At 41.5% G+C, this 24290-nt stretch overlaps 1 protein-coding gene across 10 annotated transcripts in view; it reads left to right on the plus strand.

Moving 5' to 3' along the window:
- The window catches only part of ST7 (suppression of tumorigenicity 7), a 240027-nt gene that overhangs the window by 194115 nt on the left and 21622 nt on the right, over positions 1-24290 (plus strand). For all 10 annotated transcript variants that reach the window (XM_041727674.1, XM_041727676.1, XM_041727673.1 and 7 more), the window contains 2 exons: positions 6358-6430; positions 7885-7987. In XM_041727674.1, coding sequence (XP_041583608.1) covers positions 6358-6430; positions 7885-7987 — 176 coding nt within the window. The remainder of the gene's footprint in view (positions 1-6357; positions 6431-7884; positions 7988-24290) is intronic.

Genomic DNA, 24290 nt, shown 5'->3' on the forward strand with positions numbered 1-24290 from the left:
TTAAAAACTTTTTAATTCCAGTATAGTTAACATAATATGTTATCTTAGTTTCAGGTGTCCAAAATAGTGATTCAACAGTTTTTTACATTACTCAGAGCTCATCATGGTAACTGTACTCTTCATCTCCTTCACCTATTTCGTCCATCCACCAGCCTACCTCCCCTGTGGTAACCATCAGTTTGTTCTCTATAGTTATAGTCTATTTTTTGGTTTGTCTCTTTTTTTCTTTGTTTATTTTTTAAATTCCACATGAATGAAACTATATGGTATTTGTCTTTCTCTGACTTATTTCACTCAGCTGTCATACTCTAGATCCATCCATGTTGTTGCAAATGTCAAGATTTCGTTCTTTTTTATGGCTGAATAATACTCCACTGTATGTATATGCCACATCTTTATTCACCTCTCAGTGGACACTTCGGTTGCTTCCATAATTTGTCTATTGCAGATAGTACTGCAATAACCATAGGGGTGCATCTGTCTTTCCAAATCAGTGTTTTCATGTGCTTTGGGTAAATACTCAGTGGTGGAATTATTGGATCATATGGTAATTCTATTTTTAATTTTTTGAGGAACCTCTATACTGTTTTTCATGGTGGCTGTACCATTTTATTTCCCCACCAACAGTGCATGAAGGTTCCTTTTGCTCCACATCTTTTGTAACACTTGTTTCTTGTATTTTTGATTTTAGCCATTCTGACAGGTATGGTAGGCATTTCCCTGATGATTAGGATGTTGAGCATCATTTCATGTGTCTGTTGGCCATCTGGTTGTCTTATTTAGAGAAATGTCTGTTAATGTCTTCTGCCCATTTTTGGATCGGATTATTTGGGGTTTTGTGTGTGTGTGTATGTGTGTGTGTGTGTGTATTGAGTTGCTTAAGTTCTTTATGTATTTTGGATATTAACCCTTTATCTGATATGTCATTTGCAAATATCATCTCCCATTCAGGAAGTTGTCTTTTAGTTTTGTTGATTGTTTCTTTTGCTGTACAGAAGCTTTTTCTTTTGATGTAGTCCCAGTAGTTTATTTTTGCTTCTTGTTTCCTTTGCCTGAAGAGGCATATCTGGTAAAGCATTGCTATGGCCACTGACTGAGAAATTACTGCCTGTGCTCTTTATTACGATTTCTGTGGTTTTAGGTCTCATATTTAAGTCCTTAACCCATTTTATTTTTTTTAAAGATTTTATTTTATTTATTCATAGAGACAGAGAGAGAGAGAGAGAGAGAGAGAGAGAGAGAGAGAGAGAGGCAGAGACACAGGCAGAGGGAGAAGCAGGCACCGCACAGAGAGCCTGACATGGGACTCGATCCCGGGTCTCCAGGATCACGCCCTGGGCTGCAGGCGGCGCTAAACCGCTGCGCCACCGGGGCTGCCCCTTAACCCATTTCAAAATTATGTTTATGCATGGTGTAAAAAACTGGTTAATTTTCATTCTTTTGCACAAAGCTGTCCTGTTTTCCCAACACCATTTGTTGAAGAGACTGGATTCTAATTCTTAGAAGGAATTTTTAGTAATAATGGTAGCTACATGGCACAAAAGACAGGGACTGTGTAGTTAGAGCATGTTCCTACAAAATTGGACTTAGAATGATCTTGAAGTGTCTTCTTCAAAATAACATTTCTGGATAAATTACAAGCAGTATTGGAAAGCAGTTGATATTTTTGTTTTTTTTCCTGCTCAAAACTTCTGATACTACTACAAAACTTTTAATCACTACTGTTAAGCCACTCTGTTTCCCTTATCATTTTATCCATTTCCCTAGTGGTAAAAGCATAAAGTCATGGCAGGCAGACAAAACTACAGAAACAGGGAGCAGATTAGTGGTCACCAGGGGACGGGTGTGGATGGGAAGAGTACAAATAAAGGGATAACAGGAGAGTTCCTTTGGAACAGTTGTGCATTTCTTTTTATTTAAATATTTTATTTTATTTTATTTTATTTTATTTTATTTTATTTTATTTTATTTTTGAGAGGGAGGGAGAGAGAGAGAGAGAGAACGAGTAGAGAGAGGAGCAGAGGGAGAGGGAGGAGAAAGAATCTCAGACAGACTCCGTGCTGAGCACAGACCTGATGCGGGGCTCCATCCCAGGACCCTGAGATCGTGACCTGAGCCCAGACAGTCAGACGCTTAACCAACTGAGCCAGCTGGGTGTCCCAGAACAGTTGTGCATTTGGATGGTGATGGTGGTTAGATGAATCTAGCCGTGGGATAAAATTGCATAGAACTACACACACATGAAGGCACAGTGGGAACTGAACAAGGTCTGTAATTTCCTTACTAGTACTGTACCAAGGTCCGTTTCTTGGGTTTTGATATTATGCTGTAGTTATGTAAGATGTCACCGTCAGGGGAAGCTGAGAGAAGCATTCACAGAACTGTGTACTATTTTCACATCTCTCTGCGAGCCTATAAGCATTTCAAAATAATAAATTTCAAACTTAAAATAGGCAACAACAACCACGTCAAAGCATTTTTTAAAGAAATGAAAGAGGTACTGCTCATGAGCGAGCAGCCCATGATAAGGAGCTCCCCCTTAAAGATAGTGTATATAGGGGATCCCTGGGTGGCGCAGTGGTTTGGCGCCTGCCTTTGGCCCAGGGCGCGATCCTGGAGACCCGGGATCGAATCCCACGTCGGGCTCCCAGTGCATGGAGCCTGCTTCTCCCTCTGCCTGTGTCTCTGCCTCTCTCTCTCTCTCTCTATCTCTGTGACTATCATAAATAAATAAATAAATAAATAATTAAAAAAAAAAAGATAGTGTATATAGTATTTCTTAAAAGTGAGCCAGAACACGCAGTGCTTGCCTCGGATTTAGATGTTAGGCAGTTACGAGATTAAAATGAGCTAATGAGCGCTAATGAGCGCTAATGAGCGCACACTGCAAAAGAAACGCTCTAGCTTTCGTGAGGGTATGTGAGTATAAGCAGTAGATTTCTGATCTGACTTCACTGCATGTATGTCCTGCCTTTGTGCTGTCTCTGTCTGGTTCCACAAGTGTATTTGCTCATGGACTTGCTTCAAACCATTTGTAGAACAGAATTCTTCTATACAGCATTATTGTTGTCTTTTAAAAAGTCACTTATTACATGTACATCACAGGAAGCTTTGGAAATACAGATCAACAGTAGAAAAAAACTGCCTTTAATCCCACCACTCCAAAATAAATACTGTTGATATTTTCTGTCTTTAATTCCAGTCTTATTATCTCTGTACGTGTAAATGCTTTTCTTTTTTTTTCTTTTTTTAATGCTTTTAAAAACTACATGAAATCCTAATTTTGTAAACTTGTTTTAGTTATTGATGTATGTGTAGCAATGCGCCATTTTCCCAGATCATTAAATACTCCCCCCCCACATGATTTATTGATTACATAGAATTGTATCTTGTGGATGAACAGCACCTTAACTAATCCTCGTGATTGGACATGTAGGCTGTTTCCCGTTTTCCACCATTAGAAACAAGGGTTATCATCAACATCCTTAAGGCTAAATCTTCAGACACAGTCATGATTATTTCTCTTAGGAAGAAATCTCACAAGTGGAATTGCTGGAGTAGGCAAAATGTCAAAGCTTTTGATTTTTATTGTCAAAGATAAGCATCATTTAAAAAATATGTTGTAAACGAAAACCTTATTTGAACAACAAGACGCTTTACCTACAGGGAAACTCAGGATCAGTTTCTTTAGAGTGCTTCATCACTTCTTAGAGACAACTGCCATTACCAAATAGATGAATTGTTTTGACAGAATTAAAAGAAAAACATTGAAACTATCTAAATAAACAAGTTATGCAAGAACTTTTTGCTATTTTTTTATTTTTGTTAAATGATGAGAGCAAAATAATTTACTCGAACAAAAAGAAAATAAATGAAATCAACATGCCACTAGTGGGGAATGGGGTATTTACATTTCCCCCTTTTCCCATTTGATGTTGATTAAAGTATATTTTTGGTTATTTATTTTTTAAGCATTATGACTGTGCACGCATACCACCATCTTTACGTATGATGAAGGAGTAGAGGTAAAAAGATTTTATGGGAAAAACACACTATATAGTGTGTTTGTAATGTTGCAGAATTCTGTTGCATTTTTCTAGTTGTGAGTGTCCTGTTTGTAGGCACAAGGGGACCTGGTTCTGGATTAAAGATCATATTTGATTGGGCGTCTGTAGTATTTTGCTGAAACACCACAGTTGTATGTTTTTCTGCATTTCCAACTGAGTGACTGTGTCACTTTGCTTATCTAGGTAATAACATGGTCTCATCTTTCCCATTTGGAAGCCAAATCCTTAACCACAGGTTTTCTTTACTTTACCAAGTGAGGCTCCGTCTTGTGTGCTTCCAGCTCCAGACATTTACGTCCATTGTCTTCAGCCTCCATCTCCTTTCTTGGACTTTTCATTGGTCCCTACTTCATGGGAAGATGTGAGGTTGACGCAGAAGGAACATTAGATCACACCATGAGTAGAAATAAGGCTCGGATACTTTTTAAATAAAATGTCTGAGCTTTTAAGTAGAATGGTATTATCTGTAGTTTTTTATTAACCTTTCAATGGCAATGAGTGGACCCTAATAAATGAGATATTTGATTCTTGGATTAATTTCCGACACTGGGACACAATTAAAGGTTTAGATGTTGGAAAGGCAACAAGACAAATCCATGAGTGTTTGACATTCTTTTGTTCTTCTTCTTAGTCATGAACACATCATTTTACACTATGCATATGGTGGTGAAATTTTGTTTGAATATAATTTATGAGATCAGGGTTACAAAGACTTCTTTCCCTTTCAGCTCTGTGTTGGTGTTTTCAATGATCATTATTTTTTTTTTTTTATCAATGGCATTGAAATTTCCCCTCAAAGAGAAATTCCTCTTGCTGGGATTGGTGATAAATACTTATTACTGGATTAGGGATTGTTTGTCTATTATGAACCTCTTTTCTTCCGTGGTGTCTGTTGGCTAGCTGTGGGACTTCCCTTTTCATTCTTACTGTAATGTAACTCTTTCTTTTTAGGTTTTTGTTTAAGTTCCAGTTAGTTAACATACAGTATAAGAATAGTTTCAGGTGTACAATGTGGTGATTTAACACTTCCCTATAGCACCCGGTGCTCTTCATGACAAGCGCACCACTTAATCCCCATCACCTATTTCACCCACCCCCCTACCACCTCCCCTCCGGTACCATCAGTTGGTCCCATAGTTTAGAGTCTGTTTCTTGGTTTGTGTGTGTCTCTCTCTTCCCTTTTCTCCTTGGTTTTGTTTCTTAAATTCCACCGTAATGTAATACTTTTGAAGTTGAAAATAGCCCTGTGAAGAAACTGGCAGAGCGTTCCAAGTGGTAAGAGTTTCTTGAACCTACAGTGGATTTTGCTGCGCTAGGAATGGCATATTTTTATCTGTAAAAATAGGAAGAAAAGAAAACCGAATTGATGGTCCGAATTGATGGCATTTCTCTGTCCTAAGCATAAACTCGGTTCAGCATTTAAGAAATACTATTCCTGTAAGAAATAGAGTCGTAATTTAAATACAAATTTTTCCTCGAAAGGGACTACCCTCTTTGAGTTTATCTATTCTGTTGTATCCCGTACTTTTATTTCTCTTTAAACTCATTTTATGAACCTGTTACCTGCTCCCACCTCTCCATGTGAAATTTTCTGTACAAACTGAGAGGAATTGTTTCTCAGAGAAACAAATTAGGCTTCATATGAAAGGGGGTCTCCCATGGATTTGAATGAGCAAAAATTATACAGATTTCTAAAGATTTCACATATATATCCTTATGTATAAAGATTTCCCACATATGTTATATATATACATAATAAATGTGTTACCTTTCAAACAAAAACTGAATATGAGCCTCTTGAAATTTAGTGCAAAGGAAGTCTGTTTTAAATATTACCACTAAAAAATAATTTATTTACATATGTTTTTTTAAAAAAAGATTCAGGTAATATTAATTCTTCATATCTGCCTGTTGAAAATTTTTTATAAGTGACATAGAGTCCTATATGCCTTTTATGATATCAGGGGCATTCCTGTAATATTTAAATTCATACACTTATAGCCCTTCCCTGCTTAATTAAACTCAACATATGAAAATCCATATCTTAGAAGATGACTGCCCAAGAGTCAGGCTGGTGGATTTTACACACGAATTATTCACAAAAATATGAATTACCCTTAGTTTCACATACCACCCTGACACATAGAAACAGCTGTGTATTGTATGTATTAAAATATTCTCAATTTATCCTTTATTAGACTTATGTGATTAGAATGCCAGTGAATTAAAAGATCATTGCTCTTTATTTCTCCAAACTTATAAGAGTTTCTACTTTCTTTTTCTCTAACAGATATAAGCTTACCAAAGTCGGCAACAATATGCTATACAGCTGCCTTGCTCAAAGCAAGAGCTGTCTCTGACAAGTAAGTGAATAATGACTTGTGTGGTACTAAATGTCTGACCCGACTTAAGGAGATGTGTTGCCTCCGAGGGCTTTCTCTGGAAGTTTCTCTCAGTCTATGAGACCCCTGCTTATGAGCATGCATTTTTCTAAAACCTGCTGATCTTTTCTTTCACTACTAGAAGGAGGGAATATATATCCCCAGGTATTGTAAGGGTGTATGGGTCCCTAAAGAGGGAATTATGTGAAATTCCATACCTCTGAGGTGACTTTTTTTTTTTTTTTTTTTTGCCAGACAGTAGATACCGAAAGGCCTGCTTGGGACTTACACAAATGCCTTCCTTTTATTCGTTTTTCTTTTTTGCGTATTCCTCTTCCTTCAGCAGTCCAAGACTGGGTAGTAGTCCTAACAAACCTGTAAGATGGCACAGGGGATGATCATCTCCCATTCTTTGACTCCTCAGTTCCACACCAACCCCCCCACCCAGGGTCCGTTTGCTTTGAGTTGTCATTTCAGTGGGACATTTGCCCATTTTATTCAGGCAGGTGACTATGGCATAGAGAATTTCCATGAGCAGCCGAGATGACTGGCAGGTGAAAGCGAACAGTTGGCTTCACTGTTTTTGAGTTCCTAAACGCTCACGTTGCCCGATACAATCCCTCTGAAGCGTTGAAAAGCAGATAACAGGAAAAGAAAACAGCCTCTGCTATGTCAGACAGGTTTGCTGTTAAGTGTGTGTGCACTTCAAGACCGAAGTAATTTTCTTTCATTCTTTTTTATCCTGTAGATCGCCAGTACCTACTGCAACATCTTTTCTCCCTACACAGCGACTCCAGCTTGGGAGGGCAGGGCCAGGGTTGTCACAGCTTCCCCTGTGGTGTCTGCCTGCCAAGCACAGCTCTGGAGTTAGCCCTGGGTGTGAGGTGAGAAAGAGATTGCATGGTCTGGTTTTTTTCATTCACCTGGGCAGGTGTCTGGCCCGCAGTTTGGGCACGCACACCCCCTGCCGGCACGGCCCCAAGCAGGCTCGCCTGCGGTGGAAGCTGCATCGCAGCACTGACGTTGGGTTGGGAGCCTCCTGTAAAATTATCCCCAGTTCTGTTTTTAACCAAGTACGCTCTTCTGTAACCTAGTTTTCTCTTTTTCCTACACTGTCCGCCCTCGTCAGTCTCCCCCCCTGCCCTGACCGAAGCAGGTACCTCACAGAAAATTTAGATTAGCTATTTAGACAGAGAGACTTGACAGCTGAATTTAATTCCTGCCAAGATTAGATGCAAGCACGCTTTCTGCTTCTGCGGGGGTTTTTGTTGGCCTCGGTCTGAGGGGTCGCTCAGAGGTTCCACGTAGTGGAGGTGTGGAGAGCTCATGCCATTGGCTCGCTGTGGTTTTATGGGCCCTTGACGTGTAGACGCCTGTCCGGGTTGATGCCCGAGCAGTGGTCCCAACTGGATGGTGTTTGTCTTTCTGCTTTTCAGATTCTCTCCCGAGGCTGCATCTCGGCGGGGGCTGAGCACAGCAGAGATGAACGCAGTAGAGGCCATTCACAGAGCCGTGGAATTCAATCCTCACGTGCCAAAAGTGAGTCCGTGGGATCCCCACAGGAGCTCGTTACGCTAGCTAGCGAGAAAGCGTTCAGTGACCACGGTGTCGTGTCTCGAATACACCCCGTGGGGAAAAAAATGAAGTGCAGCCAGTGAACGCCGAGGCCTCTAGCCCATGGTCATCAGCTTCATGCTTAAGCAAAAGCCACCTTCAGAGGCCTCGGGCCGGTCTGGGGGCCTTATGTAATCCGGGTAAATGGATAGACCTCGCTGCGGCAGGTCAGGCCAGGACGCCAGGAATTGGCAAAATAGGGAGATCCCAAGAGTGTTGTCGATGCATCTGATAGGAATTTCACACCAGTTATACTCTAACTTAGACCTGACTCGGGAAATGGACCTAGTTTTGAATATAATTGGAAAAAAAAATACAGATTAACGTGACGTTCTGTGTCTATAAATAAATGATAGTTAATCAGTATTGGCAGGAAAGTAGTAAGGAGAACCTCACAGTATGAAGTAGTATTTTCTTTTGACTTGCGAGTGGCATATGTAGGTATATGTAGTAGGACGTGTTTGTCTTAATTGTTAACCACATGATTGACCAATTTATAAAGACCTAGTATTTCCTATGTATTTTGTCCCTGAATTTGATTTTAAGGGAGTCCTATCACGATAGAGGATATTTCTATAATCTTTTATTTAGGAGATGGGTGTGTATCTATGATTTGCCTCTGAGTACCTGCTATGCGATAGGCACATGGCTGAGGGCTATTTTCAGTTTCTCGATATTATAAAGCACATTTTGACCTGGGAAAACTATTCAGACAGGGTACTACAGGCATAATTTTATTTCAGATTTCTGATGAAGACTTTCACTGTTGAAAAATGACAAAGGAAGGCTTCTTTGTTCTCTCGCAGTAATGTAGCAAAAGGGTGGTGTATGTGTGCATCTACGTGTGTATGTGGGGATTTGTAGAGTTACCTACTTTATTTTGTTGGTCTTCAGAGTGACACAGGTGGATGACCTGACATCATTTCTGAGCTCGGGAATGCTCAGGGCATGCTCATTTTCCCACAAAACAGAAAACCGAAGGATGGTACACAGTGCCACAATTGGCGGAGGATAGATTTATCCACTCTAGTTCCAGTGGATAATGACCAACATAGTGTTTATAGACTTAGGTATTGTATATAGGGCGGTATAAAATATATCTCTTTATTTATTATCTTTTCAGCTAAGTTAAAAATGTTCATTCAGATTTGAATAAAATTTAAAGCTACGCATGAAAACGTTGTCCTGAATTCCAGTCAACTTAGGTCATCAATATTTATTGAATGCTGCATTCAATACAGAGTTATTCTAAGAGCACAAATAAGCTCTTCTAGAAGTAGCATTGAACAACGGAGTCCTAGACTCTGAGACAAAAACAGGTTCAAGTTCTGGCTCTGCCACTTATTAGCCATGGGTGCTTGGGGCTTAGCATTTTTGAACTCAAAGTTTTCCTTCATTTTTCTTTTTTTTTTTTTAATTTTTTTTATTTAAATTCAATTTGCCAACATATAACACCCAGTGCTCATCCTATCAAGTACCCTCCTCAGTGCCCATCACCCAGTTACCCCAACCCTCCACCTACCTCCCCTTCCACAACCCTTTGTTTGTTTCCCAGAGTTAGGAGTCTCTCATGGTTTGCCTCCCTCTCTAATTTTTTCACCACTCAGTGTCCCTCCTTTCCCTTATAATCCCTTTCTCTATTTCTTATATTCCACATATGAGTGAAACCATATGATGGTTGTCCTTCTCCAGTTGACTTACTTCACTCAGCATAATATGCTCCAGTTGCATCCACGTCAAAGGAAATGGTGGGTATTGATCCTTCCTGATGGCTGAGTAATATTCCGTGGTGTATATAGACCACATTTTCTTTATCCAGCCATCTGTCGAAGGACACTGTGGCTCCTTCCACAGCTTGGCTGCTGTGGACATTGCTGCTGTGAACATTTCCTCATTTTTCAAATGAAGATAAATATAAACTTTACCTTTTGTGATAAAGACCCAACTGAGATAATATAGTCAGAGTTCTTTGAAAAACTTGACATCCTATGTCCATGAAGTATTAAAATTATTGATACTTGACTTGTTGGAGGCCCCTTCAGCCTGGAAACTTGAGTCCTGACTCTTCCAGTTATACCAGAGCTTTGTAATCTTACTGCATGAGATAGAAAACTGGTACCTGTTGGTTAGATAGTTTATTTTATTTATTTATTTTTATAAATTTATTTTTTATTGGTGTTGAATTTGCCAACATATAGAATAACACCCAGTGCTCATCCCATCAAGTGCCCCCCCTCAGTGCCCATCACCCAGTCACCCCCATCCCCCGCCCACCTCCCCTTCCACCACCCCTAGTTAGATATTTTAGTTGAAGCTGCCGTGTAATTCTGTGATAAGGGTCTTACATGGTTGATTGAGCCTCTAGAAGAGCATTAAAAGCTGTAAGAAATAGTTTAAGGCCACCTTGGAAGAATTTGACTCAGCTAGCACTCTTACCTGTAAGATAGAATTCTTTTAAAAAGTGAGAGTATTTGAAATATTTGTTTTCACTCTTTTTAATTATTAACTGGAGGAAAGATAGGGTGCATCGGTAAACTGATTCCACTGAAACCACTTTGCTGGTGATTGTGCTGAGGGGAAACTTGTTTCCAGATCTTCTTCATCTTTTGACGTTTCCATGAGGGAAAAGCCCTGAGTTGCTGTTCAGAATTATGTTCAGAATTAACCACAATCCTCTGGTGCATGTGTACTATATGCAGGCTGTTACAAACACCTTTTATGCATGATTTCTTGGACTGCTTGCTAATACTTTAATAAACACACACACATACACACACACGGGTCCCTCTTCAGGGAGAAAGTAGCCTTAATTCTAATGAGACATCAGTGAAAGATCTAAACTCCTGGACTCCTGGTGTAAGAAGGGACCTTAGAGATCATCTAGGACACCTTCCCATTCCCAGCTTGAATCTCTCTCCGTAATGATAGTGTGATGATTATTTTTAATACTGGTTTTCATTACATGTTTGCTGTGTGCCAAGCACCGTGCTAAGTGGATTACACATGCCTTCTCCTTGATCTTTCACAACAACACCCTGAGGTGTACCAGACTGCCACCCCTGGCACACGATGAGGGAGCTGCAGGTTTGGGGAGATTAAGTGACCCGCTCCTGGTCGTACAGCTAGTAAGTGATGGAGCCTGAACTAGTTCGGGGTTCTCTAACCCCGAACATCATCCTCCACTGCCCCCCACCATCCCACCAGGTTGCAGACCAGCCTAGACTTGAAGCCTTCAAACGATGGCAGGCACGTGACTTCCCAAGGCGCTTGTGGACAGTAGATGTTCCTTCGAGGTATTTACCGTATCCTAAACACTTCCATGGCTTCCTTTTCTTTGTCACAGGAAGTTGTCAGTGGCCTACCACAGGAATTTTCAACCACTGCATGCCGTTTTACCCAATTATAGTCTTTCAGAAGGAGATAAAAGTATCAAGTAGAGTAGCTAAGAACTATTTGGGTTGGTGAAGAGGAGGTGGGTAGGGGATGGGGTACCTGGGTGACAGGCATTAAGGAGGCATGTGACGTGATGAGCACCTGGTATTACACTATATGTTGGGAAATTGAAAAAAATTAAAAACAAAAAATAGCTGACAACTGCCTTTCATGAATGTCCAGCTTCAGTCTATCTGATATTCTATTAAGCAGAAGTAATAGTTAATATTTCTTTTTTTAATAAATTTACTTTTTATGGGTGTTCAATTTGCCAACATATAGAATAACACCCAGTGCTCATCCCATCAAGTGCCTCCCTCAGTGCCGGTCACCCAGTCACCCCCACCCCCCGCCCACCTCCCCTTCCACCACCCCTAGTTCGTTTCCCAGAGTTAGGAGTCTTCATGTTCTGTCTCCCTTTCTGATATTTCCTACCCCCATTTCTTCTTCTTTCCCCTTTAATCCCTTTCACTATTTTTTATATTCCCCAAATGAATGAGACCATATAATGTTTGTCCTTCTCCGATTGACTTACTTCACTCAGCATAATACCCTCCAGTTCCATCCACGTCGAAGCAAATGGTGGGTATTCGTCGTTTCTAATGGCTGAGGAATATTAATATTTCAACATCCACTGGAAAATATCAGTTACTCCAGGAGGGTTACTCTTAGGAACGCTCTTCACCTGCAAACATGCGGAGTAGGGAGAATTTCTCCTAAACACACCACAGGACCACAAAGTAAAGCAGAATGGTGAAAAGCTGTGGGGCTCGGTTCTGAAGGGAGCCTTTTAAGCAGTCAGGCATGTCTAAAATACGCGGGTTTCTGCAGCTTAGATTACAGCAGGTTATAAGGAGGAAGCAGCCCGTAGGCTCATTATTACAAACTGAATTGTGTTACTCCCCTCCTGAGGAGCTGCAGCTGTGTCCCTAACCCTACAAAGGAAGATCTAAACTCCTTCAGTGGTTCTTTAGGACCCTTTATGATCTGACCCCAACTTGTTTTTCACTTTTTTTCAGCTACTTCTAACAGTCTGTTCGTTGTTCCAGAAACATTCTCCTCCTCTTCTTCCCTCTTTGCTTCCTCTGAGGATATCCTACTCCTCCTTCACCCCCACCATTAAAAGTCACCACCAGGAAACCTGTTCCTTCCCCACCCCAGAATCAGCCTCTCCCCTCTGTGGTCTCTCTCTACAGTGCATTGATTATGGAATTACCATTTATCCCTTTTTGAGGATGACTAGTAGTTTTAGGATCTTAATGATGCTGGGGATTTTTAAGAACTGGGTACACAGTTCAAAATGATGAAAGCTCTAAACCTTTGGAGGATGTTCTCTATTAATGGGATTAAAATAAGAGCTTTGAATTTAAAGGGAATATTTTTCATCTTTTAAAGAAAATTTCAGGCAGCCCGGGTGGCTCAGCGGTTTAGCGCCACGTTCAGCCCAGGGTGTGATCCTGGAGACCCGGGATCGAGTCCTACGTCCCCTCATCAGGCTCCCTGCATGGAACCTGCTTCTCCCTCTGCCTGGGTCTCTGCCCCTCTTGCTCTCTGTATGTCTCTCATGAGTAAATTTAAAAAAAAATCTTAAAAAAAAATTTCACTCATGATGCTGGACAAATGAAGGGCCACGCTCATCTCGGTTCTATACCTTCATCTATATGTAGTTATAGTTCACTGGATTTTTAGTTTTAACTTTTTCTTCTACTTTCCCTGTAAGTCTGCTCCCCCCCCCCCCCCCCGCTCCATTTTGCTTCCTTTGTGGCACAGGAGTTTTTTTATTTTGATGTGGTTCCACTTCTATTTTGCTTTTGGTGTCCTATCCAAGAAATCATTAGCAATGTCGAGATTTACGTGGGAGGATGGTGCTTTTCTGATTCATTGCACAGATTTGAGTTTTCACTAGTGCTACATAGTGTGCTTATCTACACAGCAAGTCTGCCCCTGTGAAGAGACCCCTTTTGGGTATAGAGGATGTTTCATTAACTCCTTCAGGGTGCTAAAGATGAATTTCATTTTCTGATGTCTTTTCAAAACAAGACTAACTTACTGGTTTGTTACAAGCAGTGTTAGATTTTTTCCCCCTGTAGCGGTGGTCTAAAAATAAATTTCTTGGGACGCCTGAGTGGCTCAGCGGTTAAGCATCTGCCTTGGGCTCAGGGTGTGATCCTGGGGTCCCGGGATCAAGTCTCCTATAGGGTTCCCCGCAGGGAGCCTGCTTCTCCCTCTGCCTGTGTCTGCCTCTCTTTCTCTGTGTCTCTCATGAATAAATAAATAAAATCTTTAAAATAAAATAAATTTCTGTATTAGGAAAAAGTATAAAGAAATTTTTCATAGTCCTATCATCTAATCCTATTTAAGACTATTTCTTTCTAGCCTTACTTTCCCATGTATTTTTAATACTTAGGAATCACAATCACGTGGCATATGCATATTTTTAAAAATTAACAGGGTACTCTAAACTTGAAATTTATGGTTGGGTACTGTAGGTATATTCTTTTTGGAGTAGTATCATCGGGTTTTCATGGTTCTTTCCCCTTAAAAAGGTTATCTACTCACTTAACATTAAAGTCCAAGTCTTCTAGCCATGTGCCTTCTCTCTAAAATATTCCTAGTAACAGCTTTCTAGATGATTTACTTCCTTATTTTCTGTCATAAAAAATACACACCATGAAATCTACCTTCTTAACAAATTTTTAAGTATTAGTATTGTTAACTCTATGCACGTTGTTGTTGAAACTTTTTCATCTTGCATGCCTGAAACCCCGTACCCATTGAACCAGGACCTCTCCATTTCCCACTCCCCTCAGCCCTGGGTAACCACCATGCTACCTTCTACTTCTGGGAGTTTGAATGCTTTAGATACGTCCCATCGGTGGAATCATGCAGTGTTTGTCCTGTGACTGGCTTATCTCAGCGTAATGTCCTCTAGGGTCATCCATGTCACAACCCAGGACAGGATTCCCTTATTTTTAAGGCTGAATAATATTCCATTGTGTACCTATATCATATTTTCATTATCATTCATCCATCGATGGAAATTTAGGTTGTTAAAAAAAAAAAAGAAAGAAATTTAGGTCGTTTCCACTTCTTGGTATTGTGAATAATGCTGCAATGAGCATCGAAGTGCAAATATCTCTCCAAGATCCTGTTTTCAGTTCTTTTGGATGAATACCCACAGTGGCATTGCCGGACCATGGGGCGGTACTATCTTAATTTTTTGAGGGACCTCCGTGTTGTTTTCCACAGCAGCTACACCAGTTTGCATTCCCACCAGCAGTGCACAGGGGTTCTAATTCCTCCACTCTCTCACTAACACTTGTTAGCATCTTTTTTTTTTTTTGACAACAGCCTCACGCATCCTAACTTGTATGAGGTGATAGATCATTGTGGCTCTGATTCAGACTTCCTGATAATTAGTGATGTTGAGCATCTTTGTTTTTTAAGAAAGGGAGCGAGCTGGGGAGGGGCAGAGGGAGGGAGGGAGAACCTTGGAGTGCAGCTCCATCTCACAACCCTGGGAAATCAGGAATCGGTCGCTTAACTGACTGAGCCCAGGTGCCCGTGAGCAACTTCTCACGTACCTGTTGGGCATCTGTACGTCTTCTTTGGAGAAATGTCTGTTCAGGTCTTTTGCCTGTATTCAGGTTGTTTTTTTGTTTGTTTGCTTACTGTTAGAACTTAGGAGTTTCCTGCGTATTTTGGATGTTAACCCCTTATCAAATGTATACTTTGCAAATATTTTCTCCCATTCTATAGATTATTTTTCACTCTGTTTCCTATGCTGCACAGAGGCTCTTTATTTTGATATAGTCTCACTTACCTACTTTTACTTCTGTTACCTGTGCTTTTGGTGTCCTATCCAAGAAATTGTTGCCAAGACCAATGTTACGAAGCTTCTCCCTGTGTTTATTTCAGGGGTTTTATAGTTTCAGGTCTTACATTTAAATCTTTAATGCATTTTGAGTTGCTTTTTGTGTTTCATTTAAGATAAAGGTCCAGTTTCATTTTTGTGCATGTGGAATCCAGTTTTCCTTGCATTATTTGTTGAAGAGAGTGATTTAATTCTTGAGTCCTCTATTGTAGACACCGGGTGGTCAGCTCGAATAGCAAACCTTCTGAACATAAAGATACTGTGGTCTTTATGTTATTTCCTTAGGATAGATATGCAGAATGAGAATTACTGAGTAACCTATAGAAGCACTTCAGGGCTCTTACTGTTTATTGCCAAGTTGGCTTGCAAAAAAAAATTGTAGTAGTTTACACCCCCATCAGCAGGTAACTCCTTCTTTACCATTTTGTCACACCCTCACCAGCATTCAGCAGTCTGTTTAAAACAGAAAAAAAGAAAACCAAAAAGGAAAACAAAAAACGTTTATGATTTTTATTAGGTTCAAATGGAATTTTCTTCTTTAGTATGCAGTTCTTTGCCACTAATAGTGAAGTGGGGCATCGGTAGCCGTGTGTGTTTATTCTTTTCTGAATTGTCAGGCCCATTACCTGAACTTCCCATTCTTACCAGGAAAGCATATTAACATAACGATAGAGGAAGGGGTAGCGACACAAGGTAGGTCTGCACCTGCGCGGTGTCACTGAAAGGGTCCAGAAGTATTTGCAACAAGGATTCTCTCTACTTCCAGTCCATGGGCTAAAGGGAACTGTGGGAAGGGGGAGTTGATTAGCTCCCTCTTTGCTTTTTGATAAAATGGGGATAAAAATAGAGGCTTCATACGTCTGATGAAAAGTGAATGGAATTAACGCTGTGTAACTCATCTAGTGCATAGTAGGCACTGGATGTACGTTGGGCCTTCATCATCTTTTCCCTGGGACTTTCAGCTCTATTTTTGCACTTGCAGGCTGGGCAGCAATAGATGCTGCCTAGAAAAATGCATAAACAAGTACTTTTTGGAACATCTTAGAAGAAAGACAGCTAGAGGGTGTAACAGTGGCACTGCAGTGCCCCTGACCTTGAGTGTCCACAGGGTCCCTTTAGGTCTACAGATTTGAGGGGAGGCTCTAGCATGTCCTGGTTACAGCTGTTGCCTTCTGGAATTCCCAGTTTGTAACTGTTGATAGGTCCTTTGCTTGTGGCTGATTAAGAGTTACCCATTTCAACCTCTGTTCCTATCTTTTTTTCTTGTTTTCTGGAATAGCCATCCCTGCTCTTTGCCACCAAAATAATAATAATGACAAGTAACTGATAATGATTTTTTTAAAGCAGCGATAAGCATTTTTTCCCTTCCCAATGCAATCTTAAAGGAAGGCTTAATGAACAAAGCAAGTAAAAGTAGAACTGCTATGATTGAAACCGGGATGAGAAAGCAGGTAACCCAGCAACCTCAAGGAACCTGTGCATACAGTTTAGAAAAGAACAGGTGCCTCGGACCCATCACTACCACCACAGGAAAGTCCCAAGCATTTGAGGTCCCACCCATAGACCTGGAGGCTGCACACCTGTTCTGATGAGTAGCAGGGGCTGAGGGAGCCCCAGGGGGCTTGAGATGCCTGGGTGCTGTGAGTGGAGACATTGAGGGGGAAGAAAATCAAGAAAAATCACCAGCACCAGTGAGGGGAAAGTTTTCATCTTCATCTTGCCTAAAATACCAGCCCTAGTAAGCCAGGGGCTCTTCCTGCTGGTGCCCCAGTGGGAGCAGCGGGCAGTCCCTGAGCTTGCTGGGGAAGGGGTTTGCTGTGTTCCTGGAGCTCCTTTAACTGGTCCGACAGCCCGGGCCTGACACAGTATTGACGTGAGGATCCAGCCTAATAGATGCATAGTTTTAAATCTTAAGTCTTGGAGTGTGGAAAGTCATAAGAAAATAACGAGGAAAGAGTAAAAAATGTTATGACAGAAATGCATTACCAATGAAAATTTGCATTTTTTTTTTTAAAAAAAACTCATCTAATGTTAATCTAGAAACTCTTATTTCATGGGGATTTTGAGAGGCTTGTGGGGGAAAATATCCTGGTAATTGTATATGCTAATGGAGTATCCACAGGACCTTGTTAGAGTGATGGAAATTCTATTTCATGCAAACACGAATGCAATCCTCCCTTTATGTCTTGGTAGAGCTGATTGACAGAGTATAAAATTGCTTTTTAATCCAATTTAGGAAACAAAAAGTGTAGTGGGTTTTAGCATATAAAAATGCTTGAAGCATGGAAGCAGAGACTCAGAATACGCTGGCAGATTGTCGGTGATATTGTATATCAATGGTACATTTCAGAAATATTATTTCAATATAAGTTTCTTTGAATTGAGACCTATTTTGTTCCAAAGCTTTTTTTGGATGAGGGTAAGGGAATGTAGTGTGGAAATACGACCCGGAGAAGAGTGAGCAGGAACCAGTTTTTAGCTCCGTTTCTCCAGAATGGACAGCTTCTAAAAGGTCTCTTTCTTTAACAAGAAGCACTATGGCTGTTCCAACAAGGCCACGGCCACCAGGGCCACCCCTCCCTCGGTCTCTGTCACCAGGTCCGGTGGCCTCTTGTCGGACCCCATCCTGTTTCATCCTCCTTGGCCTTCTGTCCCACAAACTGCTTTTTTTTTTTTTTTTTTTTACCTCGAGGCCGTCTTGGCTCCTGTTGCCTGCACTCTGGGTCGTTCCTGCATTTCTGGGCACCCCCCCATAATCCCCCCCACCCCCCACCCCCGCCCATCCCTCTGATTGGTTCTCTGGGAGCATCGCGCACTCCCCACCTTTTCCAAGGGAGGCTGTCCTGGGAGATCCGTGCTCCTGCTGCTTCTGCTCCCGCCTCTCCCTGCACCCCCACCCCCCTGTGCCCAGCTTCTCCCCCAGGCTGCTGCCCTGCACCCCGCTGCCCTCAGGCCATCATACCAGCAGGTCAGCTGTCCTCTGGTGTCTCAGCTGACTATCTCAGTTCTGGTTTGCTAAGCCAGAAATTGCCCAGCCCCCTTGAATGCCTTTTCTTGCCTTCAGATTCAGCCAGGCACCACGTCCCAGGGAAGCCAGCCCTGGTTTTGTCACCCCCTCACTCCAACCATGACAGAAGCTTTTTAAGACTTTGCTAATTGCGGCCGCTTCCCTGTCCAGTGGTTCTACACACGACTCCTCCATTTCTTTCAAAACCACCAATGGCCCCACCTCACGTCCCAACTGCCTGCTACAGCAGATGTCAAGCCATCTTCCTAGGAGCCATAAGGACTCCTCGGACCTCTCTTGGGCCCCTTCCCAGGGTCCGTCCCCCCCCCACCGTCCTAGCTTTACTTTACATCAATTTTATGTATTCTGAGTTGCTCTTTTTCTTTCTAACAAATTCTGTTTCTCAAAGTTTGAAAACTGTGGACTAACTCAGAGTGGAGGTCACACTCTGGAGCATGTGATGGAAGACCCTTTGCAGTCTACTTTTCCTGCTTCCTCGGAGAGTAGCGTAAAGCCTGAATTCCGTTGCAGTGTCTGTTACGTACCATGTGTGTGACCCTGGTCAAGCTACTTAATTTCCCAAAGCCTTCAATTTTCCATCTGTAAAATAAGAATCCTGTTCCCTCATAGAGATGTAAGGAGTACCTGAGATAATACTTGACACCCGTTGGTGCTTGGCCAGTGTCGGCAATGCCTATCATGTTAGTACTTAAGCACCTCATTACGCCCTTTGATGCTTTGCCGCCTCTGCCCAGCCTTGCAGTGGCTTCTGCTTCCCCTCATCTTTGTAGGCGAACTAATTTATTTACTAAGACTGGCTCCCACTTTCCTCTTTCTGTGAAACCTTCTGAGAGAGAGCACCCCTCATTTGCTTCCTTAGTACTAAGTCAAGTTGACCCTTGAACAATGCAGGGGTTAAGGGCGCCAACCTCCCCACACAGTTGAAGATCATCTATAACTTTTGACTCCCTAAAAACTTTACTAATAGCCTACTACTGTTAACTAGGAGACTTACCGATGACATAAAGTCGATTAATGCATATTTTGTATGTTATCTGTGTTACACACTATATTCTTACCATGAAGTAAGGAGGGAGAAGAATGTTAAGAAAATCATAAGGGAAGATACGTTTATCTGCATTTGTTGAAAAACAATCTCGGGGGGTGGGGCGCTTGGGCCGTTGGTCATTTAAGCGTCCGACTCTTGGTTTCAGCTCAGGTCCTAATCTCAGGGTTCTGAGATCGAGCCCTGTGTCAGGCTCTGTGCTCAACGCAGAGTCTGCTTGATATCCATTCTCCCTCTCCATCTGTCCTTCCTTGCTGAGTTCTCTCTCTCTCTCAAACAAATGAATAAATCTTTTCAAAAATCTGCATGTAAGTGGACCCACACAATTCATACCCCTATTGTTCAAGGGTCAGCTGTATATACCTCTTACTGAGGCAGTCATCATGTTGAAGTTTATTGTCTGTACACACACTACTACTACTACTACTACTACTACTACTACTACTACTACTACAAAGACTAGGGATCATTGAGACAGGGGCCCGACCAATCCATGTCCATGCCCTTGAGATGTCCTGAAGGTATACCGTGGGGGCTGCCATAGGTGGTCATTAGAGTACACTCTGAGACCTACCAAATCTTTTCCTGGGATGCCCTGTGGACATTCCTATGTTTTTTGAAGGAAGCAGAGTAACTGAGGAATAGCTCAGTGGACCAACAAGCAGCGGTTACCTTGTGAGGAGGCCCCGAGTGGTATACAGATCTCCAGGCGTAATTTGGCCGTTCAGCTTTGCGTTGTGCTCGTTTCCAGATTGGTTAGTGACCCCCAGTCGCGGTTCTTTCCAGCTGACCTGTCACTACTGTAAAATTGCTCAAGTGTTTTACCTAAAAACAGATTCAACTATCTGTGGGACGTACACACACAACACAAATTATCTCCCCAGTACTATGAACTTCTTCCCTTATTCCCTTTTTTTGTTAGTAAAAATAATGGCTATTTAGTGAACACGTATGCGCCAGGTACTGTATGAGCGCTTTACGTTTGTCATCCTACATAGTCTTCAACAGTTAAAGTTGGCGAGACGTGTATATTTTTTTATTCCAACAGATGAACGGGCTGAGGTTGAAAGAAATGAACTTGTCCGAGGTCTCAGACTGGAACAGTAGGGCTTGGCTTCAAACAGTGGGTCCAAATGACAGAGGGTCATGAGGGGAGGGGCAGGTCAGCAGTGCCCTTCATTCCCCATCACAGCAGGCCTCAGCAGAACCATGGTCACTTGTGGTATTTTTGTCCTATTCCAATGTATGTCTTACTGAGTCCAGAGAATAGGCAACATGGAGACTCAAAATATATAGCTTATCTTCCAAAATAGGACTAATTTTATCCCCTGAATTCTTTACCGATAGATATTTTTAAAGCATCCATTCTGGGCTTCCAGCCTCTTTCAGATACCCAGTTGTAGCAAAGCACTGTAAACACATAAAAGTTGCTGTCTCTGTTTTCTTTTGTTTTGTTTTTTTTTTTTCATTTGGGTAGTCGGTTTTTTATGTTTTTGGTGCAAGTCTAGAAAATAGTTTTGTCTTATATATACATTTATTGAGAGAAATAAAAATGACTTATTACAGAAAACTTAGAAAAAAAGCAACAAAAGAAATTAATCTCCTATAAAATCAAATATTTAACCACCATTAGCATTCGATCTGGACTTTCCAAAGTTTCAATGTCTGCATATCTGTTTTTAATGACCCAAGTCATAATCTGTATGGTATACACTTCCTTTCTCTTCATTTGGTAATATATCATGAACTTTTTTGTCATGCTAATATTCTTTTGCTACCTGATTTTTGGGGAACACCCTGATAGCCATCATCTAAATGTGCTAAAATTTACCTAAATTTAAGTAAATTTAGGTACACGTGCTAAACTAACCTGTACTTACTCATTTGTTCCCATTTTTTTCTAACGCTTTTCATATGACATCTGTTGTTGATACCGAAAATCCCCCCCAAAAGAGTATGAATTAATTCCTGGACATGGATATCTATGTGAAGGCTAGCTTTGGGATCATTTTCACTCAAATTATTATAGAATTTTAACCTCCCTCCCCCCCCCCCCAGAAGAGAACTGAGCGGTCCCCTGGGGTGGCCTCTGACAGGCCAGCTCTCTCCCGATGGACGGTCAGCCTCTGCTTACGCACGTCCAGAAGAAGGTACTACTCGGCTCCTCTTTCTCTGTTCTGACGTTGTGTGTTCCTATGGACATAAGGAACCAGATTCTGACAAATAGATTTTGAAAGTTGCTTCCGAAACCTTGAGACGCCTGTATACTTCAAGATCAGTGTGATTTGAGAATCTGGAAGGAAGTGAGAGGCAGGGTAGCAGGCAAGATAGCACAGAATGCTGGCTTGGCTAATAGAAGCCAAGTAATTATTACAGACAGGCAGAGAGTGTTCCCTGATTTGCGAGCTACAGTTATTCTAATTGATTTCTGCATACTTGTGGATAGGGATCTGCCCTCTTCCATTTATTTTTCTCTTGACAAGTAAGATGTGAAATGTTGTTCCATGCCTTTCTAATTTAAACGTTGCACATGTTGAGAACTGATCTTGCCAGCCATTTTTAAGCCTGGCCAAAAACATAACACATTGTTGTTATTAGCCTTCATCATCTGGTTAGAGCCAACATTTTGTTTGGAACTATACCGGCTTATAAATCTCCTTTATAGGCATAACCTATTTCTGCCATCAAGCAGACTCAGTGAGGAGGCAACCAAGTGTCCTTGGTGAGTTGCTTTGGTTGGCCTCCTGAGGCTGATCAGAGCAAGGATGCTCATTTTGAGAGCCTTCTTAGGAAGTGAGATTCATGCTCTTGAGGATCTTATGATTCAGCGGAGGGGAAAGACGCAGATAACAGCTAATATAAGGCAACGTGTGAAAAGCACATGTACACAAAGAGCAGAGAGGCAGCTTAGAGGAAAAACAGAGCATTACCTCATGGCCTGATTTTAGGGCTGTGGACGATGGTGTCCTTGAAGCCATATGCAGCACATTCAGCTTGCAAGCTGAGTAAACCATCTGTCTCACGCACGTGTGTACTATTTTCCAAGTATATTTAGATGCCCTGGTGGCCAGCAAGGCTTTTAAATGAATTCCTGTTTTATTACATTGATTGTAGCTTTTTGCCATATTGTGTATTTTCAATCAGTGCTACACTTATGTCTCTAACATTTTTCTTTTCTTTTTTTAAAGATTTTTATTTATTTATTCATGAGAGACAGAGAGAGAAGCATAGACATAGGGAGAGGGAGAAGCAAGCCCCCTGTGGGGAGCCTGATGCAGGATTTGATCCCAGGACCCTGGGATCACACCCTGAGTTGAAGGGAGATGTTCAACCACTGAGCCACCCAGGCGCCCCATCTAACATTTTTTCATGTTAAAAATTGTTTTAGTTACTTGAAGATCGGAAACTTCCATTGTCTGCAGGAGTGCTGTCCTATAGAACTTTCTGTGATAACAGAAATGCCTCTGCATTGTCCAGTATAGTAGTCCTTAACTACTTGCCTCACCTGAGTTCTTGAAATATGGCTAGTGGGACTGAGAAACTGAGTCTTTAATTTTATTAGGTTTTAATTGATTTTAATTCAGAGTCATGTGTGGTAGAGGCTACCATATTGGATAATGCAGATCTATTATATCTATTGTAATTATAAAATTATATAGGTAATTATCTCCCCCACCTGCAAACACGTTTTCTCTGCCCCACCCCCTCTGTTTCAAGTCTGCCCACAAGTGTGGATGCTACCAGGCCCACTTCTTCTCAGAGAAGCTTCCGTAGGCCAAGGGAAGAGTTCTCTTACAGATGCTTAATGAAGTGACTTTGAAAGACTCTCCTCATCACAGAAATAAAAGGACTTGGTAGGTTATACTTTTCTTTCAGCCACCATCTTATTCTTAGGGACTTGAAGAGGTTTCTATATACCTGGGACACATGCACTAATGGTTTTCATACTTAGTTTGTTTCAGAGTTCATGCGGCATGTTCGTCCTTTAAAAATTGACTATTTGGTAGGCGGGGTAACTATAAATAATTGTTAGAGACTCAGAAATGAAGTCTAACTCTAGGGCTCTTCGTAGACAAGAAAATGTCCCTTTCCTTTGTTCTCCTGATGATTAGTAAGAGTAACCAGATGATCTTTCCTCTCTTACTCTGAAACAATTAATTAATACAATTTATAGCACTTGGCAGATTATATTGTCTTTCTCAAGACTTACTGCCTTGGAGTCTTTAAAGATCATCATGGGCAACATGCCGCATTAGCAGCTTCGATTAAGGTAACACGATCACGAGAGGATAGCCAAATCACTCTGAACATAAAATTCACCTTTATATTTATATTATGGTTGCTATTCATTATAAATGTAGTGCTGGTTGGATTACTAGGTAACTGAAAGTGTCACATTTCCCATAAGATTTTTTTGTTCTGCACTGCTTTAGAACAAGATGAAGGGGGCAGCCCGGGTGGCTCAGCAGTTTAGCGCAGCCTTTGGCCCAGGGCCTGACCCTGGAGACCCAGGATTGAGTCCCATGTCGGGCTCCCTGCATGGAGCCTGCTCCTCCCTCTGTCTGTGTCTCTGCCTCTCTCTGTTTCTCATTAAGGAAGGAAGGAAGGAAGGAAGGAAGGAAGGAAGGAAGGAAGGAAGGAAGGAAAGAAAAAGAAAGAAAAGAAAAAGAAAAGAAAAGAAAAAAGAAGATGAAGGAGGAAGGCAGTGACTTGTGGAATTCAAAAAAACATATGACCAGAAAGTTCCCTCGGAACTCATGCTTGAGGAGTTCCCATCAAAGTCACCGGCCCCTTGGGGACGAGGTCTTCCCATGGAGGCCTTTCTATCAAAGGAGGGTCTTCTAGTCCC

The sequence above is a fragment of the Vulpes lagopus genome, chromosome 13 (genome assembly GCF_018345385.1).
Source record: "Vulpes lagopus strain Blue_001 chromosome 13, ASM1834538v1, whole genome shotgun sequence".
Classification (NCBI taxonomy): Eukaryota; Metazoa; Chordata; class Mammalia; order Carnivora; family Canidae; genus Vulpes; species Vulpes lagopus.